General features: G+C 48.5%; 1 protein-coding gene across 1 annotated transcript in view; it reads left to right on the forward strand.

The window, feature by feature from the left end:
• SPG11 (SPG11 vesicle trafficking associated, spatacsin) overlaps window positions 1–18,289 on the forward strand; it is a 41,486-nt gene extending 23,197 nt beyond the window's left edge. The window contains exons 20-37 of the mRNA XM_063142744.1: window positions 625–733; window positions 2,572–2,731; window positions 3,300–3,563; window positions 3,744–3,944; window positions 4,377–4,484; window positions 5,953–6,115; window positions 7,003–7,217; window positions 7,442–8,210; window positions 8,686–8,828; window positions 9,005–9,203; window positions 9,821–9,958; window positions 10,522–10,655; window positions 11,287–11,394; window positions 11,859–12,027; window positions 15,593–15,681; window positions 17,004–17,159; window positions 17,469–17,620; window positions 17,864–18,289. Of these exons, the coding sequence (XP_062998814.1) occupies window positions 625–733; window positions 2,572–2,731; window positions 3,300–3,563; window positions 3,744–3,944; window positions 4,377–4,484; window positions 5,953–6,115; window positions 7,003–7,217; window positions 7,442–8,210; window positions 8,686–8,828; window positions 9,005–9,203; window positions 9,821–9,958; window positions 10,522–10,655; window positions 11,287–11,394; window positions 11,859–12,027; window positions 15,593–15,681; window positions 17,004–17,159; window positions 17,469–17,620; window positions 17,864–18,044 (3,458 nt within the window). The 3' untranslated portion in view covers window positions 18,045–18,289. The remainder of the gene's footprint in view (window positions 1–624; window positions 734–2,571; window positions 2,732–3,299; window positions 3,564–3,743; window positions 3,945–4,376; window positions 4,485–5,952; window positions 6,116–7,002; window positions 7,218–7,441; window positions 8,211–8,685; window positions 8,829–9,004; window positions 9,204–9,820; window positions 9,959–10,521; window positions 10,656–11,286; window positions 11,395–11,858; window positions 12,028–15,592; window positions 15,682–17,003; window positions 17,160–17,468; window positions 17,621–17,863) is intronic.
• The last annotated feature ends 1,811 nt before the right edge of the window (window positions 18,290–20,100 follow it).

The following is a 20,100-nucleotide window of genomic DNA, read 5'->3' on the forward strand; positions in this document are numbered from 1 at the left end:
AAGCTTGCAGCACCACTGTGCCTGGAAGGCCAGGCTGAGGCACCATTTTCCCTCTCTGAAAGTGGATGGAGTGATTCTTCCGTTTATTTGCTGTGGGAGTAAAAAGTCCTCCTTGGCAAGGGCTGGCGGAGGGGCAAAGTGCAACCCCCACCAAGGATCCTTGAGGCAACAGGGGCAGCAGGGTGTGTGTGTGTATGTATATGTGTGTAAGGGGGGGGGGGTTTCTGCTGCCTGTAGAAGCTGATGGAGTGAAAAACAGCTGGAAAAACACAGGGCCCTTGGCGGTGGGTTGGCTTCACAGGGGATCTTTTTCTCATTCCATGCAAATGAATAGAGAAATTGCTCCTTTCGGTTGCATGGGGAAAGAGGGACCAGAGAGCGAGAGAGCACGCGGGGTGGGGGGGGCAGGCTGGGGGAGAAAAAGGGTCCAGAGAAAGAAATGGGGAAGAAAGAAAGAGGAGCCAGAGATAGAAAGGACAAAGAGAAGCCAGAGAGACAAAAGGCAGATAAAACGGGATGTGGGCTGTAAACTAATAGATAACTATTGAAAGAAAAGTGTTTTAATTATGCTGCATCAATGTGAAGGTACAATCTCAGCAAAATGTTTTGATGTTCTGTTTTCAGTGGAAAAGCTAACAGAACTGGCTGATGGAGGAAAAACAGCACCAGAAGAGCTCCTTGTCTGCTTAGAGGAAGCGGTTTGGGATAAAATTGAGAATCAAAAGATAAAGAAGTGAGTCAACAATTTGAGCTCACCCTGGCTGGTCAGGAGAAAGTTAAAATCTTAGAGTGGGAGAGCATGTGGTGTGTTGGATCGAATGCTGTTCAGCTGTGATGGGTGTGAGGCAGCGAAGGCCAAAAGCCCTTGGTTACAACAGCAGCAACAACAACAATAATAATAATTTTATTTGTTACCCACCCCCTCTGGATCGAGGTGGGGTACAACACAAATGCAAACACCATAAAATACATGTAACTAATTAAAACATTTAAAACTAATACATTATTAAAAGCAGCACATAATTAAAAAGGCATCTTGAAATTGACCTCCATACCGCTCCTGGGAGGACTGACACTGGTTCAGTTCAGAAGACATGTTTCTCAACGGCGGTTTTAGAATTCGACAGTGGCGTTTTTACACCACCATTTAGAAAAATGTTGTCTGGCGGGAAAGCTCCACTCCCCGGTGGAGGGATTTTTTGGACACAACAGTGGAGTTAGAATATGTTGTGGGGGGAGAACCTCCTAAAAGCTCAACCGTTGAGTGGAGTTTTCACATTGCATTGACTAACGTGTTGTCTGAACTGAGCCACTGACCCTGTTCAAACGACGCGCTGAGCCGCGGTGGTTAAGCATTTTGAGCTAAATATTACAGTGTAGCGTGCCTTGGGAACCATTCCTAACCATGGTGGCTATATAACCATAGTTTAAACATGCTCACTAGCCATTTGCTGCAAAAAAGGGTTAGTGGCCTAACCATGGCTGAGTGTGTTGTCTGAACAGGCCCATAGCAGGAATCAAGGAACACGATGTTTCTCCCTCAGACTATTAGCACCCATGGTGACATGGGCTGTACACTAGTCTTTGTCAGATTTTGAATCATCCCATATCTTTTTATAAAACGTTTAAATACTTTTTGCCAAATGTTTCTTGTTCATTCATATATTGATGGGAGTTTATGTTTTCTCCAATATCGCACAACAATGAACCATGCACAACTCACAGTTCACAACACAACAACTCTCTTTGTGAGTTGTTTGTGGTTTACAAACTGCTTTGTTAGTGCATCTGGGTTCACACAACTCAACAACCCATGGTTCAGTGACAACCCAAACTCGACCTTGAGTATGGGTCGTCGTGTCTGAACTCAGCAAATCTCCATGTGTTGATGCTGTCCCCTTCACCTTCTCCAAAGGTTATATGATGTGTTTCATTTTGGGAAGGGGAATGGCGGCTAAACAGGATTTTTGAGTGTTCATAATGAATGCTTTAAATGTCCTTTGAGGCTTTTTCAGCGATTAGAACATTTGAAACCCTCGTTTATGTTCCAGGTTACCCTGTAAATCAGACCTTGCTGTTCCCATCCACATGGAGGAGTGCGTTCTCTGTAGTTCATGGAGAATTCAAGTGGGGGAGGACTCTTACCAAAAGGGGGAAGCACTCGCCCCTGACATGCTGGTGAGGGGAATTGTTGGGCCCCCCTGATCATCTGTCCCCCCCCCCCCACACACACAAATGGTCATCAGTTTAATCAGAGCGAATGACATTCCAGGAACCCGATCAAAGCGAGGAAAAGAAATTATTGTTTTCTTCACTTGCTCTTCTATTTTTATTTTATTATTTTTTTGTATTTGAACTCTCAGTCCAGGCGACAGTTTGACACATGATCCCCTCCTGCAATCCCTTTTCCAGCATGGCTTCCTGTTCACTTGAGCCAGAGAGAAGGGAAGGGGCTCTCATCAGCGCAGGGAGGGAGGGGCAGTGGCCTGGCACATGGTTTTCTGGACTGCTGCTTTTGAGTGCCTAAATGGATAGATGTGCAGATAGCATTTATGTCCCCTTTTCTTGCAGGACCTCCGGCGATGCAAGAAAGCAATGGTCCCTGGTCGTGCAGTTTTGCAGGCTCCACGACATCAAGCTGAGTACGTCGTACCTGAAAGTGTGCGCGAGATCCAGTGAATGGCTGCAGTTTATTACTGTATCCCAAATGTACAACTTCCCGCCAGCTGAGGTAAGGCGCCTTCAGTGGAGGTGTTCAAGCAGAAGCTGGACAGCCGTTGGTTTCAGGGATGCTGCAGCTTCCCCCACTGCATTGCAAAGCCTGCATTGAACGGGGTGGGTGGGGGTTGGGCTGCTAGGTGATCCCCAAGGACCCTCCTGACGCTTTGATTGGATGCTGTCAGCCCATGAGCTTTAAAAAAACATTTTGATTTTAAAGAGAATATCAATTTGCCTGAGTTTTGACAGTCTTGTGTGTGTGAGAGAGAGAGAGAGACAGAGAGAGAGAGAGAGAGAGAGAGAGAGTTCCACAGAACTGTGGGGGCAGGGAGAGATGTGCTTCCTCTCTTCCTCAGTCGCATGCTATAGCCCATGCTATGCCTTACAGGGACCAGCAGTTTTTCCATCATCATGGCTCCAGCTGCCTGTACGTGCCCTAGGCTTTTGAAAAGCCGTACTTATTTCCTGCATCTGTGTTTCGTATGCATATATCTTGCTTTTAAACTGTTGCTTGATAGGTCTTTTGAGCCATTTGCTCACTTTCTGGGCCTAAACACACGTTCATTCGTTCTCTTTCCTAGGTCATCCCCATCTTCCAGGAATTCTCCCCTCCCCTGCAGGATCACTTGAGGCTGGCCTTTGAGAGATTGCAGTCCTCGGGCACTTGGCTGGAAGGCCAGGTGGGCTACGCCTGTCTCCTGAGGCATGAGCGAAAGCCCAGCACGAATGACCTGTTCCACCTCCTGCTTCTGTGCCAGGAGCAGCTGCATCCCTGGCGTTTCCTCCTGGCTGAAGCGGTGAAGCACCGCGTTCCCGTCCTAAGCGTGCTCGCTGCCTGCTTCCAGGTATGAATGATCTTAAGGCGCTGCAGGTGCAGTGTGCCTGGGCCACTTGATGCGGCTTCTCATTCCTTTCAGTGGGCAGTTCCAAAGTGCTTGCCCGTATGTTAATAAACATGGATGCTCTTTTTCTCCTTTCATTGAAAGAAACTGTTCTCCTCACCCCTTTCCCCACCCCTTTGGCAGGATGCCAGCATTGTCCATTGCCTCTGTGTTTGGATAATGACGTCCTTGGATAGCTCCACCACTGACGAGGTGACGAACCGCATGGAAGGCTCAGTGGAAGCCCATGAGTGGGATCTTCTGGACTTGGCCACTCTCTGGCAGGTGCTTTTAAGGAGACAGAAAATCCAGACACTTCTTCATGGTTTTCAGTTCTTTCTGAAGGTAACCACATAAGTGTTGCTAGCTGGTGTTTTGTGGTGCCCTGGGCTGTGTGTGCCAGCTTTTCCAATCCACAAGTTCCATATGTTTCAGCGCACCTGACTGACATCTCTCTCTGCTTGTACTTCAGCGCATTTTCTAAAAGTGCCTCTGAAGTTAAATGGAGAGTTTCATGGAAGGGTGTGGGGAGGATTTCTTCAAACCTGAAAGGCTGCACATGGAGCAGCCCTGCTCCTTTTAAGGGAAGGAAACGGCCCCTGTGCTGTTCCCTGCTGTGTTTGGGGTTATACTTTTGGAGACTCAAGAGCTGGACTGTGCAGTGAGAGGGGTGTGTGTGTGTTTGAGATTAATGGTGCATGTTTGTTTTACAAATTGTGCAACCTACTTTGGATAGAATATTTTACATCCATGTGTATGTATGTTTACTGTATGAAGGATTCCCCTCTGCTGCTGCTGCTGGAGGTGTACGAATTGTGCATGGACTACAAAAGCTACCACGAAGCCCAAGCCAGGCTCCTTGCATTCCAAGCCAGCATTTCAGAAGTAAGCAGAAGCTTAATTCACTTGATGAAGCTTTCAAGAATACCCAAGTCGTTAACAACGGAGGCAGATTCTGGTGTCTCTACTTTGTATGTTGTTGTGAAGGCTGCAGGTGTTTGATGGGCTGAGTGCCAGGCTGCTTCTCTCTTAAATTCTACCAGCGCTCTAAGACAATTTGGCTTCTGTGGTGAGAGGATCCTCGAAACTACAGATGGTGGCTTTTTAAGTAATTATTGGTCGCATTGATACCCCGCTGTCGGTGCCCCTCCCGATCCCACCCATGAGGCAGGTTAGGCTGAGAGTCCGCGCCAGGCCCAGCGCCACCCTGTAAGCTTCATGGCCAAATGCGGACGTGAACCTGATTCTCCCTAGTCCCAGTCTAACACTGTAACCACTACACTATGCTGCCTCTCAGTGGGAGAAGAGACACCCCAGAGTGAACCTCACCCATTTCCCCTTTCTTCTTCAATGAATGAAAGCCTGTAGGAGAAACCAAGCGATCTGGCACATGGGAGAATATTCCTTGAGTGATCAAACTATGAGTCCATTTTATAAAAGGTTTATTAAGGTTTAAAATGAGGAAGTGGGAGAAAGAAGAAAGCATATATAAAAGTTTGTTTGAAGAAATGTGTGGTAAATGATTTATGGTTAAGATTTTTGTGTTTGATTCAGATACATTTGTTAATGTTAGATAATTGGTTTGATTTTATCATATTTATTTTTTGCAACAGGCCCATTCCTCTTCTTAGCCTCTTAGGCCTTTCGTTACTCTAATCCAGCCCTGTCTGGGATGGGGGCGGGGGGGAGAATCAACTAGTTAGGCGAAGCTGCTGCTGCTGCTGAGTAGCATGTTTGTCCTGTGCTTAGGGAGAGGAATGAGGTAGGCAGGACAAGAGGCGTGCATTGGCGCAATCTTTGTTCCTGACAGATACATCCACCAGGAGGAGGTCCTTCATACATTACATGAGGTAAAACATGGACCACGATCCTATTCTTTGGGATCCAGTGGAGGGATTCCTAAAGGGAGAGGCATTGACCCTGTTTCGCCGGCATGCTAAACCACGGTGGTTAAGCATTTTGAGGTAAACATTATGGCTTAGCATGTTGTGTGAACCATTCCTAACCGTGGTGGCTATGTAACCACAGATTCAACACACACTCACCACTTGCTGCAAGAGGGTCGACGGCCTAACCGTGGCTTCGCATGTCCTCTGAACAGGCCCGAAGTCTACTGAGCCTGTTTCCTTAGTTGTGTTCTTTTGATCGTGAGTTTAATTTTAGCAGATGAAGAACAGTTAACACCCACACACCACACCTTTCCTGGTGTGTACAACTCCTCATTTCCTAAACCTCTGTTGCTGAGGGTGGCTGTTCGTACACGTTGCCTAAATATGTACCTGGCCTGAAGTCTGGGTGGTGGGGAGGAGAGTTCTGCAGCCCGCCTTGCTTACTTCAGATGGTCTTTCCACAGCTTCCAGCCACACGTGATGTGCCGCCTCCCATCCTCCCCAGGCCCTGGGTGGAGTCACAGGCTTCATTTCTCCTTGAAGTGATGCTGCAGCAATGCAGGACCCAGTACGAGTTAGGAAAACTCCTTCAGCTTTTTGCAGATACCAACGTTGCTCTTCCTCACGGCAAGGACCATTTTGTGTGTGTGTTTCCTGTGGGTGTGTGTTGCCCACGTAGCCTAGTCGCTGGATTTACATTTGTGGATTTTAACTGGAGCTTAACTTCAGCCAGGGTGTCGTTTTCAGTGCTTGGCCTCAGGCGGCCCTTAAAGGCAAGCTAGGGTTAAAGAAGTCTTTAGCTGCCAAATTGGGTCTCCTTTTAAGTGTAATAGAACTTAATAATAATAATAATAATAATAGACTGTGGCACAGAAATGGGATAGGAAACCAACAGAAGTTTGGTAGAGCAGTAAGTCGTTTGCAAGTGCGTTGAAAGGCCCGTGCCTTTCGATAGAAGGCCAAGCCTTCTACCTCTCCAGTCCCTGTCCTCTGTATTCATCACTTGGGGAAGGGGAGGGACTGGGGCCACCAGTTGCTGATCAGCCTGACGTGGTTTGTTTGTTTGTTTAAAACATTTGGTCTAGACTGATTCCAAGATGGTTTACAAATTTTTAGAAATTAGGAATGCATTAAAACAGCGAAGTGCTTAAATAAACTGGCACATTAAAAGGAGCACACTTGGGCAAGTTAGCTCTTGGGTACGTGAAGTGGTTTGCACCTGGCATCTGTAAAGGAAAGCAGCGTGGATGCCAGTGGTACATGGCTTGGGCACAGCCACTGAAGTGGCCGTCTCTGTCCTCGCTGCCCAATGTGCTTCTGGCCAGGGTGGCGCTCAGTGGAGGAGGAGGAGGAGGAGGAGGAGGGGCCTGGGTGGCAGGTCGATGCGGCTGACCTCTGAGTCCCCGTTTGCTCCTTCCCCAAGGCTCTCGCCTCTGAAGGGCTGATGGTGCCACGTCTTCAGCAGCGGCCCTGTCGTTTTTCATTACTGTTTTTTGTGCTCCTTTTGTACATAGGGCCAGATTTGAAGAAGCTAAGTGCCCTCAGCTCTGTCTTGAAGGATTCTTCTGTCTTAATTGATCGTGCCATTTTAAGCAGTTACACTGTTGAGAATTTCCAGAATGAGTGCAGAAGAATTCTGGAACAGCTGCAGGAGAGACGCGCTTTTTCCGTGGCACGGGAAGTGGCAGAACTTGCAGAGTTGCCTGTGGACAACGTTGTTATCCAAGAGGTGCGCTGTAGTCCGTGTGGGTCTGCGCTGCACTTTCTGTTTTATGCTTTGGTTGCTCATTTTCCATCTCTAACCAAAGTAGAATTGGAAAGTGGCATAGAGACGTTACCTGCTTTATGCAGACAGACACTTAACTTGTGTCCTCAGTTTCCATGTCGTTAAGATTTCCTTTGGTTCTCGTTGTTGAGAAGGGATTGAGAAATGTTTTAACCGGTCTTTTGCAGGTGCTCCAAAATATACACCTCTTGAAACAGATTGGCCATTGGTATCAAAAGCGGACGAGGATCGAGTTCTGGAAAAAGTGTCACGAAAGCTACGTGAGAAATGCCATCTCACACCCAGCAGCCTCTGCTTTCTTCTTGGCTCAGGCGGACGTTTTGTCCTCTGAGTCCTTGGGCGATGAGAGAGCATCGAGGGTCCTTGAGAGGCAACTTTTGCTTACCTTGGCTGGCCACTGGCTAGCTAAAAGTGACCCAATTCCACTTGATGAGCTTGAGCATATTGAAAGAGAAATTTGGCTTTGCCGCATCACACAACAGACTCTGAGCCAGGGCACGGGGCAGGTCAAGCAGAGATTCTCTCACCAGATTTCCATGAGTGGTGAACTGTCCTTTGACTCCCTAGCCAAGGAGTTCTCCTTTTCTAAGCTAGCTGCTTTAAATGTGCCCAAGTACTTGCAGCTTGAGAGTTTGCCTTCCCAAGATGCACTGCACGCCATGCTTTCTGAGGCCGAATTTGAATCGCTGAGTTTGCTAATCGGGCACCTTCTGGATGAGGGCAGTGTGCACGAGGCCAGCCGCGTTTGCCGGTATTTTAACTTCTACAGTAGAGACGTCTCCTTGGTCTTGCACTGCAGAGCGCTGGCTTCTGGAGAAACCCCTCAAAGCTGGTTTCACCCAGATATCCAAGCTGTCCTTGCAGCGCAAGAAAAAGAGGAAAGCAAGGGCAAGAGAAATGGAGCAGAGGGCTCTCAGAAGAAACGACTGCAGAGCGGTAAGTAGCTGTAGCCCAGGGATGTCGGAGTCCCACCAGGGGTCCCTCTCGGAGTTCTGCACACCCCTCCTTCGCAACGTATTCCTTTCTGCCAGCCATTGTGTGGGGGAGGATCAGTGTTGTTCTATCACAGAGCAGTTGGGTGTGATGGGTTGTTGCCACCGGCCATTCTTAGAAATGTTTCCCTCATAGAACTCCAGTTCAGAGTTTGTAATTCAGACTTTTCAGAATTGGTGTGATCTTTGTTTCTTCAGGAATGGCTAGAGAGAAATGGGCGGGGTGGGGGGCACTTGACAATTGAAGATCTCTGAGCATTTTAGATCCTCCCTTGCTTTGAAGCTCATTAGCATTGTCCAACCTTCAGTTGGTTCTTTCTGTAAATTGTGACCTGCAATTCCTGCAGGATTTGTCTTGATTCATCAGTCTGCTGGACGTGGTTGTTCCTTGCTTCCTGAAGTCTTGCATTTATTTTCAGCCTCCAGCCTAGAGTGGCGGTCTTTGGTGGAGGCGATGTGCCCACCCCAGGAGGTTGTAGGTAGCCTGCAGGCTCTCATTGCAGAGTGTGTACATGGGCGGAACTACTGCAGGCAGGTCCTCTGCCTGTATGAACTGTCCAAGGTATGTCTGGACACATGTTTGGAGCCGCCTGGGCCGGGCGCTCCAGAAAGCACAGGAATTTCCCCAAGCATCTTGCCTGTCTGTTTGGCATGGGGTCAGGGTGGGGTGTGGGTTCTCCCAGGCGGCAGGGGCTTCAGCATTGGCCTCCCCCCGTCCTTCTCTGTGGTGCTCTGCAGGAGCTGGGCTGTTCCTTCGGCGAGATCTCCACCCATGATTCTGAGAAGCTGCTTCGGGTGATCCTGTCCTCCCAGCAGCCAGACAGGTGCAAGAAGGCCCAGGCCTTCCTCACCACCCAGGGGCTGGAGCCAGAGATGGTGGCGGAGCTCGTGGCTGAGGAAGTCACACGAGAACTGCTGGCGCCTTTGCAAGGAAAAGGTGTGTATGGGGGAGGGGGGCTCCAGTTCACAGGCACATAGAATAGCAGAGTTGGAAGGGGCCTGTAAGGCCATCAAGTCCAACCCCCTGCTCAATGCAGGAGCCCACCTTAGAGCATCCCTGGCAGAGGGTTCTCACTGCTGTTGGTCTGTTTGCTCCGTTCCAGGCAGTTGATCGCCAAACTCTGGGAGTTTGGCTGACATTGTGCCTCTTGATACCAACCAAAACGTTGTAGTGGCCCTTTTTTCGATGCTGCGTTACGTTGTCAGCTCACGTTCAGGCTGCCATCCACTGTGACTGCCTGCACCCCATCCCACCCTCTTTACATCATCACCACCACCACCATCATCTAATTATTTATTACTGGATATCTTTCTCAGACCTAAAGCACCTTACAACAAGAATGAAAATACTTTTAAAAATTAAAGTAATAAGTCACTGCTTCTGCCATGGCCGTGGCATTTAAATGGCTTTCTTGGACCAAGGGTAGAGCTCGTGCAACTTATGGGGGAAGAACTCTTAAACTTGCGAGAGGAGAGGCTGCCTTCGTGGCCCAGGTGCTCAGCAGAGGAATGTGCTGTGGCCGCTATGTCATTCTGGGCCTGCTGTCTGTACAGGGAAAAAGCAAGTCTTAAATCCAGCAGAGGAGAGCGAGGCGTTCCTGCAGTTGGCCAAACTGTGCCAGGACCCCACCCTGGTTGGCGTGAAGCTATTGGATAAAATTTCATCTGTCCCTCACGGGGAGCTTGCCTGCAGTAAGTGTTTATCTCTGAACGTCCAGTAATGTCACGCTTCTGAGGACTTGGGTCTTGTGACTAAGACGGCTACCCCAAACATGCGCACTTGGCCACAGATCTCGTCGCAGTCCCTGGGACGTCATGTCCGAGTACACATAGATACGACTGTGCTGTAGGAGCGACCTCGTGTCCTGTCCTTTTGCTCTCTTGGCATGGTGGACATCTGGGAAATGCGATGCCAGCAGCTGCATTCGTGGAGGCCTCGGTTCACATGCTGCTGCAGTTCCCCATGCTGCACATGTGTCTAGGGAGCAGTGCAGGTTTACCCCTTGAGCCCTTTGAGAATGTGCGAACATTCCCAGAAGGGGAAAGCGGTGGTCTCCATCTCTGACCTTCATGACTCAAGCCTGGGAACTGGGTCTCTGGGTCTCCCACAGCTGAGAGGTTGGTTGCTGGGGGTCCCATTCAGCAGGCAGTAACAAGGCAGGGACTTAAATCCCGCTCTTTGGCTTTGGGGCCACATGAGCTTTGTTTTAAGCGAAATGCTTACTGATGGGAGTCCCCATTCCTCCCTCCCTTAGCTACAGAGCTCCTGATCCTCGCCCATAATTGCTTCAGCCTCACGTGTCATATGGAAGGGATTATTCGCGTTCTCCAAGCTGCCCGAACGCTCACGGACGAACACTTAGCACCCAGCGAAGAATACGGCCTTGTGGTATGTAGAGACGGCGGCAGCGGCGGCGGCAGCCCCAAAAGGCCCCCGTGGAGGATGTTGAGTGGCTGCGGTGCCCCTTCCTCCCCCTGGTCTTTGGGGTTTCAGAGCGGCAGGCTGTTGTGGCTCCCACTGATTCCTGGAGCTCCGCTGTCTCCCTCACTGAGCAGGGAAGGCCGTGGCAAGGCAGACGCTCGCCTGCCCGCGCCTGTGCAGGGTGGCCTGTGCTCCGACACAGGTCTTGTTCTGCTGTGCTGCACGTTGACTTACGCCAGCAAGCGTCCTGCAGTGTCTCTGGTGAGAAGCAGCGCCAGGAGTCGGGCCTTGTGTGTGGAAGCGAGTGGCTCTCCACTGGTCTGGTGAGGGAGCAGCCATTGCTTCCTCCTGGCCTTGCGTTCGTTTCTTCCGTTGCTCGGTCTCCAAGCTGGGGAGTTCTTGCCTTCAGCTGGGAGGTGTCCATAGTGTCTGGAACCCCACTGAAATGGGGGAAGTTGCTGGTCAGTGGCATTCCACAGGCAGGGACTCTGTCCCAAGTGGAAGAGTGGGGCTGTCATGACACAGCACTGCTCCAACGGCAACGTGTGGGGTGACGTTTTGTGGGTCCTGAAGCTCAAGCTCTTTTCTCTCCCCAAAGGTTCGACTTCTCACCGGCGTCGGCAGGTACAACGAGATGACCTACATCTTTGACTTGCTGCACGAGAAGCACCACTTTGAGGTGCTAATGAGAAAGAAGTTGGACCCGGTGGGTACAAACAACAGAACCCACCTTTCCCAGTCCAAGAGTTCCAAATTGTAGAACCTCCAGTGCCTTTGTTCTGCTTGTTTCCCTCTTCCAAAATAACCGCCCCAGTCCCGGCATTCCCACGACATATTGCCCCGTCACTTGCCCATGCCCTCACCCTCTGGCCCTGCAGGTGTATTTGGCCTACAGCTCCCCTCCCTCCGCCTTAGCCAGCAGAGCCGGTGATGAGGGGCGGCAGGACTTGGAGACCTGCATATCTGCTGGAGGACCACAAGTTGCCCCACCCCTGCCTCAAGGGCCGGTTTTTCTTGCCACCTTTACGCTCCTTCACAAGCGGCTGTGAGGCCTGGCGTTGCTGTTGGAGGGCTCTGCTCAGCGCCAGAGCTCACGTGCCCTGAGGATTGGCGCTGGCCAGGCCCCAAGCCACGCGCTGCCCTCACTCTGCGCTCCTCCCTCTTTGGCAGAGCGGGACCCTCAAGACGGCCCTGCTGGACTACATCAAGCGCTGCCGCCCAGGAGACAGCGAGAAGCACAACATGATCGCCCTCTGCTTCAGCATGTGCCGGGAGATTGGGGAGAACCACGAGGCGGCAGCCAAGGTCCAGCTGAAGCTCATTGAATCCCAGCCTTGGGGTAAATTGCCGCTCGTCCCGGGGAGCCCCGGGCGGGAGCCACCCGGACCTGGAAACGGCGGGATGTCTGAGGTGTTCGATCTCAGGTGGAGGAGGAGGACGTGCCGCGGGGGTGGGTTTGAGGGGGCGGGGGCGGGGGAGCGACTCCCCCCGTTCCCCACGGAGGCCGGACTTGCAAAGGCTTCAAGCTTCCCCTGTGGGTAGCAGCCCTTCTCAGCTTCCATCCTGCCTCCCCCGAGGAAAGCAAAACTGCCCGTCTCCCTCCCGCTCTTCCTTCAGCTAGTCTGGTTTGGAGAAGTTTTGGGTTGTGCTGGTGCCTGATGCCAGCAACAAGGGCAGAGCAGATCCAAGGACTGCTCTCAGCCTGCCAGAGCATCCCCTGGCAGCGGCCCTCCTGCCTCCCGCAACCAGCGGTGCTCCGGGCTTGGTTGCCCCAAAGAACCACAGGGAGCTCCTCCACCCCCAAAGCCCCTCCCGGCACGCTGCTCATTCCTCGGCCCTGGCCCTGAGCCCTGTGCTGTAAGGAGCCTTCTGTGAGTGCTCCGTCCAGGAGACTCATGTCCGTTGTTACCACTACACAAGAACTGATCTGCAGGGGAACTCTCTGGGGATCCGGGCAGAGGAGTGGAAGTTCGCCATTCCATTTTCCTGTGAAACCTGGGTGTCATGTGCTGCTGAATGAGGAGCAGGAACCACCACAGTTCCCTTGAGTGAAACTTGGGTCTGGGGAGGGCCTTTTCGGTAGCCACTCCCAGGTCGTGGGGCTTTGCTCCCCCTCCACTCATTCATCTTTGGCTCGGGACTCTGCCCCAGGAGAAGATGTTGCTCTGACCGCTCTATGCAGAGCTCCTGCATGGAGTAGACAAAACAGCTTTAAACACCACCATGAGGGAACTCCAGTGGTGGAAAACTCCCCAGAAAATAAGGGGAATTTGTCTAGAGATGCCAGAAGAAATCTGAAAGGCTTGGATGTGGACTTGGCTGCCAAAAGTGACAGAAGATCTGCGAGAGGGTGAGACAACGGCGTTTTCCAACATTCTCTGACAGCTGTTTTTTGAGCATGGATGCCAGGCACTAAGAGCGGACAATTCTCATTGCTAAATTAGGTTGGACTATAGCTTGCAACTGTCTTTTGGGTTTCTTCTTATCAGAAGTATGAATTTGGAACCTATTAATCGACTAGATCTTTTGGAGCTACAATTAGGGGTGAAATAAGCAGGGGATCTCAGACAGAGCTAAAGGATGGATAAAAGTTTTTTCTGTTACGCATAACTGGAGAGAAGAGGATTCTTTAAACGAGACAGCTGCTTCCTTTCTTCTTCTTCTTTCTCCACTTGTAAAATCATCTCCTGCTGCAAACTGGAGTGTCTGTATGTTTCTTCCCCCACCCCCCTCTTGTGTTCTCCATTTCTTTCTAACTCCCTGCTGGGCTGAGTTAAAGGGCTTTGAGCCGGATGGAATGTTTGGAATGTACACAAAGAGAACTAGGAGCAGAACTGGGCCTCTGGAGACACCTGCTGGCAGGCACTGGGAGTAGAAGGTCTATTGATTTAGGAGTCAAAAAACCCCAATAGAATATAAGAAAGATACAGGAAAGATGGCTCCGTCTGACCAATCACAGAAAATCATTGATCTCCTGAGACGGGAGCCAAGATGGAACAGCATATGAAGAAGCAACTTAAAGAAACTAAGGAGGAGATCAGGGAAACGAAAGAGGAATTGATGCAAGAGATCAAGAAGATGGACAATGTTTTGAAACAAGTGATGGGGGAGATCCAGGCAGTTGCAGATTGAGCGATTATATTGGAGAACAAAGCAGAAGTTATGAATGGAGAATTGGAGAAAGAACAAGACCTCCTGGCACTTAGGGAATTAAAAGACAAAGAATATTGTTTACATTTAAGATCGGTCCCTGAATCTATCCCGAATCCTGAAAGTGATCTTAAAAATGAAGTGATTAAGAGCTTGTCAACATTTATGGATATTGAGGAGGATAATATGGAAGTGGAAGTAGACCGTGTTTACAGAATAAACTCATACGCACAAAGAGGAGGGGTTCCAAGAGACATTATTGTTTACTTTGTAAGAAAAAATAAGGAATCAGATACTCCAGAAGCATTACCGGAGTAAAATGAAGATGGAGGGCAAAGAAATAATTGTACTGAAGGAGATACCGGTGAGAATTTTATGCAGGAGGAAAGACTGTGCATTTCTGATGACTATATTGAAACAGAAAAAGGTCAGTTTCTGTTGGGAGGTCCCAGAAGGGGGCTTTACTTTTGAGGATTGCAGATACAAGCTGAACTCTGTACAGAAGGCAGGACACTTTATAGAAACTCACCAAAAAGAATGGGAGGAGCCACAATCAAAATTGGAAGAGGACTTAAGCATCATATATGTCAATGGTTTTCTTAAATTCAAATTATGGAAAAGTTTAAAATGAACAAAAAATGGTGAGTTTGAGCAATCAAAATCAGAATTTGAAGTGGCATTATGTACAAATGATGAACATGTTATCTCAAAGATATATAAACTTTTATTAAAATATGAGACGGAGGATGAGCAGGTAAGACTGCATGATAAAATGGGCTCAAAACTTTGGATATAATGTCTTAATGGAACAGTGGGAGTATATGTGGGGGAAGGGCTGGAAATTTACATTATGTTCAAGACTTAAAGAGAATGTCTACAAGATGGTGTAATAAATGGCACAAGTCACCTGCAAAGTTGAGTAAAATGTACAAGGGAGCTTCAGGCAAATGTTGGAAATGTGAAGAAGGAACTTTTTATCATCTCTGGTGGACTTGTGAAAAAGCAAAGGCTTTCTGTACACAAGTACATTCAATTCAAAAAATATTAAAGACTTATATACAAATAAAACCAGAAGCCTTTCTACTGGGACTAATAGATAATCAACTGAAAGAGAACGGGGGAATTTTATTTTTATATATGACAACGGCAGCGAGACTATTATATGCACAGAAGTGGGAAAATGAAGCAACACCAACCACGAATGGATGGTTATTGAAGATATTGGAGTTGGCAGAGATGGCAAAACACTCAGCGATAATGAGAGAGAAATCAAGAGCCACATTTGTATCGGGATGGAAACCTCTGAGAGAATTTTTGCAAGGAACAGAGAGAAATGATGTGTTTGTCTGTGGATTCAGTGTATGAGATATAGTTAAGTTAGAAGAAAGAAAAGAATTTGATTGTGTTAAATGTAAATACATGATGTGTAGAGAGCCGGAAATACACCTTAACCTTTGTGTTCTTCTTCCTTTTCTTTTCTTCTTCTTCTTGTCTTTGCTTTTCTTTTTTCTCTCTCTCTTCTCCCCCCACCCCCAGATGTCTGTATTTTATGTAATGTTTTATGTGATGTATGCTTGTGAAACAATAAAAAAAACACTGCAAAAAAACAACCATCTTTGGCCCACTTGTTGCTTCCTCTTTCCCCCACCTCTGGATTTGGCTGTTTCTTTTATATCCTTTGGTCCCCCTGACACAGAGCAGGCGGCATTGCTGCCCACCGTGGTCATACAATCGCCCTGCTCTCTCTTTTCCAGAGGAGTGCCTTCAGAACGTGCCACACCTGAAGAAGCTCCTGATGAAAGCCCTGACCCTCTTTATCGACGCTGCTGAGAGCTATTCCAAGGTAAAATGGAACACTGAATGGGGCTGGATGAAGGTTTAAAATAGGGATGGGAGCCTGTAGCCCTCAGCTCCCATCAGCCCCAGCCAGCATGGTAACAGATGCTGGGAGTGGTAGTCCAAAAGGTTTAAATTCAAAGGTGAGCTGTGAAGTGTTTGCTCCATGTGTTCTGTGGTGTGATAGTTCTTGCATCAGATACGTGAAAAGGGGCGTGTTCTGTTACTAAGGAGCTCCGCCTTGCTGCCACTTTAAGTATATGCTTAGCACTTAGACTCTAGAAAATCCAGTGTGCCTGAGTAGGTGCATCAAGCAAAGGCGTGGAGACCTGGAGCATAAACACGGACTCTTGTGGCTGCCTTTCTACCCACACAGGATGTGAAGAGGTGCGAGAACCTCTGGGCATACGCTCATGCTTTACGCTCTGCCTAGTCCTTTTGCACACAGCCACCCTGGGCTCACCCATTTGAATTGGCCCATCGGAGCCAAGCAATGGTAAACCACTATGCCAGAGAACTATTCCTATCGGTAAAGCATTAGCATTAGTGAAGGTCAGTGACCCTCCATCCAGGATTTGCAGAAGAACTCCCGTTGTGTCTGAAGGGGAGAACTAGCTCAGGCCCTCGTTGTTACTTTCAGCTTTGCACGCTGCACCTTTTGCGGTGGGGAAAAACCCTCCCATTTGCAGCTCCAAATCACAGTCTGCTCTGTCCATGCAAATCCAAACCTGGTGTCCGGTATGTATCCAGTTGCCCTGTTGCAGCCTTCCCAACCTGGTGCTGTCCAGATGGTTTGGACTACAGCTCCCACTGACCATTTCTGACCATTGCCCATGCTGGCTGGGGCTGGTGACAGTTAGTCCAAAGATCTGGAGCGCAACAGGTTGGGAATAATAATAATTTTATTTCTTACCTGCCTCTCCGTTTGGATCAAGGCGGGAAACAACAGTAAGTATAAAATACTGATTGAAAACAGTATACACTGTTAAAACATCCTAAAATTCCACTGGATATGCCTGAGATCAGTCTTTATAGCTTTCTAAAATGCTAAAAGACTGTTAAGTTGACGAATCTCCTCCGGCAGGCCATTCCACAGTCTGGGAGAAGCAGAAGAGGTCCTCTGGGTAATACATGTCAGCCTAATTTTGGCTCGCTGATGGAAATTCTTCCCCGAGAACCTGAGTGTGCGGGGTGGATTGTGCAGGAGAAGGTGACCCCGCAGGTAGCCTGGACCCAAACCAGGGCTGTCCTGTTGCAGTTAGGTGCAGTGACTGCAGCTGCTTCCTCCTTGCTTACCTGACTCCTTTCTCTTCATCCTTCCTCTTTTAGGACTTCTGTGTGCGTCAGTCCTTGCGCTGCAATAGGCTGACAAAGCTCATTACACTGCAGCTCCACTTCCTGAACACCAACCACAAAACCAAGCTGATCAACCTGAGCAAGAAGAGCCTGCTGGAATGTGTCATGTCCCTGCCCAGGTTCTACCAGGTGACGAAGAGGACAGGAGGGTTTCACCATCGGGAACAGCTTACAGCTATTGTTGGATCTTGAGTATTTTTCCTTGCAAGAGCTTGATTGGAGCTCGGTCCTGCTGTGGGCCCAGATACTTTCCCTGTTCTTTCTGAGAGCCAGGCTACTTTTCATGCCGTGAATGTGACATGCAGTCAGGATCTTAGTAAGATGGACAGAGAGCCTTAGAGGCAGAGTCCTTTTGTTGGCAGGGGGCAGCGTGCAGCTCCTAGCATGCTCCTGCTCCAACTGGAATCTCTTCCCTCTCCACTCCCAATCTCTCTCTAGGCTGCAGTGGTGGCTGAGGCCTATGACTTCGTTCCAGACTGGGCTGAAGTCCTGTATCAGCAAGTGATTGTAAAGGGGGACTTCAGCTACCTGGAGGAGTACAAGCAGCGTGGCCTGCTCAAGGCGAGCACATTTGAGGAAATTGCCCAGAAGTAAGTCCTCTGCAACCAAGTGAACCATTTGAAGCCCAGTCCTCCAGTGGGGAGACTTCTCCCAAATCAGGTTTTCTGCATCATTGGGATACTGGCTTCATGTCTTCAAGTTCTTTAGAGTACGTACTGAAAGGGGGTAGATCTCATTCTTTCGGCACTAGGTTGAACTAATGGAGAGGCTGGCCGTATGATGAAAGCAGAGGGGGTGAGGACATCTGTTAACAGTATGACCATCTCTTTCAGGTTCAAGCAGCGTGCAGGCAATGAACCGGCTCTAAAAAACCTGAAGAAGCTGTTGACCTATTGCGATGATATCTATGTGTATTACAAGCTAGCTTATGACAACCAGTTCTACGACGTAGTGAACATGCTTCTGAAGGATGCCCAAACAGGTTGTTGTTTGAATGACCTGCTGGCAAACTAGACTCTGCCTCACTGGAAGAAGAGCTGGAGCCATCACTGATGTTATGGTGAACTTAAAACAGACCAGAAGACAGCTTGTGCATAAGCAGTTAGATTTTCAGTATCGGAAACATTCAAGACACTAAACGTTTCTATCAGCCACACTAAACAGTGAGGCGGATCATTAACCTTAGGGTTGGTTTCAAATTAATATTGACTTCTGATGTCGGAATTGAATAAAACTGGCATTTGTATGTAAGAACTTCACATTGACTTACTCTCTGGCGATCCTTCTGCTGAAACCAGACGTTACTTAGAATCACACATTGCAAAATACCACAACTGGTCTTGAAGCTTTGTATCTGAGCTTCCAGGTTACAAAATGGTGGGATGTGCTTCAGTAACCTTTTTCTCCTTGTAGTGAGCCTGAAGGTATTAGAGGACCATTTGCTGTACAAACAACTTTTGTTCAAATCTAATCTTGAACAAAGGATTGAAGTATCACTTTTACAATACCTGATATCCTGGCCATGTTTTCAAAACAATTTCAAATAACAACTAACACTTCAGGCACAAGTTAAGAGCTGCTGAAGTCAGCCAGCATAATCTCCCCTCTCCTGTTACCCTCATTTCTCCCATTGTTCATGAGCAACTGCTACATTTCCATGAAAATTGGATGAGCCTAGATTTGGAAAGTTCCTAGTCAATGCCTGCCTTGTATTGCTGGTGAGTGTTATTGCCTCGGAGTGCTCATATGTAAACCTGGCATGTATTCCACCTACATCTAGTTCATGCACTAATCTCAGACAAAAACATCAGCTTGTGAGGCCTGCAGAAAAGTATATGAAGTGTCTATTATTTGCTATACACCCATCATTTTTTAGTGAGAATAGTTAACCGGGTCAAGGAAAGTACCTACTTGCCTTATGGAAAAGGTCCATGGAGGGACCTAGAGATGAATAAACTGAACTGAACCACCTCCTACAGGAGCCTCTTTCTCAGGAAGATCCTAAATTAAGCACTGTTCAAACAGCCAATGCTCTAATTGCCTCTGCTGCTAATTGCTTTCCCATGGGTGAAGAATTCTTAGGGGAAAACTGAAGTTTCCCTTAAGAAACTTCCCAAATCACATGAGGTACTGGTTCCTCTCTATTGGGCCCTGGTTAGGCCTCATCTAGAGTATTGCGTCCAGTTCTGGGCTCCACAATTCAAGAAGGATGCAGACAAACTCGAGCGTGTTCAGAGGAGGGCAACCAGGTTGATCAGGGGTCTGGGAACAAAGCCCTAGGAAGAGAGACTGAAAGAACTGGGCCTGTTTAGCCTGGAGAAGAGAAGATTGAGGGGAGACATGATAGCACTCTTCAAATACTTCAAAGGTTGTCACACAGAGTGCAGGACACGGAATAACGGGCTCAAGTTAAAGGAAGCCAGATTCCAGCTGGATATCAGGAAAAACTTCCTGACTGTTAGAGCAGTATGACAATGCAATCAGTTACCTAGGGAGGTTGTGGGTTCTCCCACACTAGAGGCATTCAAGAGGTAGCTTTATGGGGCTTAGTACTCTGGAAAGGGGTCACTACACATGGCAGTGAGGCTGACTAGTATACATATCTCTTCTGCCCTAGGATTTTGATCTGGGGTGAACAACTGGGGCCATGCATTCCCTTCTGGTGAGCATTCTGAATGCTATAATTTGGAATGAATACTTTAAGATTGGCCTAAGTAGTTTAGCCACTTGCCTCTTCCCAATACTGAATAAGAATCAAAGGACAGTTCTTTTTTGGACCTTACAAACTGGGTGTTTGTAAGTTGTTTAGGCAAACCAGAAGCGGCTCAGGCACAGCACATTGTCCCAATAAGTAGTGGGTTAATTAATGTGTGATGTGTGATCTAGATCCCTCTGAAAGAAGCAAGCATGTAATGCCTACTAGCCATTTGGGAGCTCAACCTCGCTAGACTCTGTCTCCCATTTTAGACCCCAGGATGGGCTCTTGCTCCCTTGTCACAACAGCAGCCCTTGTGGCTGGATGCGAATCTTGTTGGATGACTCAATTCCTGATCCCTATTATTGAGGAGGT

This window comes from Elgaria multicarinata, chromosome 16 (genome assembly GCF_023053635.1).
Source record: "Elgaria multicarinata webbii isolate HBS135686 ecotype San Diego chromosome 16, rElgMul1.1.pri, whole genome shotgun sequence".
Classification (NCBI taxonomy): domain Eukaryota; kingdom Metazoa; phylum Chordata; class Lepidosauria; order Squamata; family Anguidae; genus Elgaria; species Elgaria multicarinata.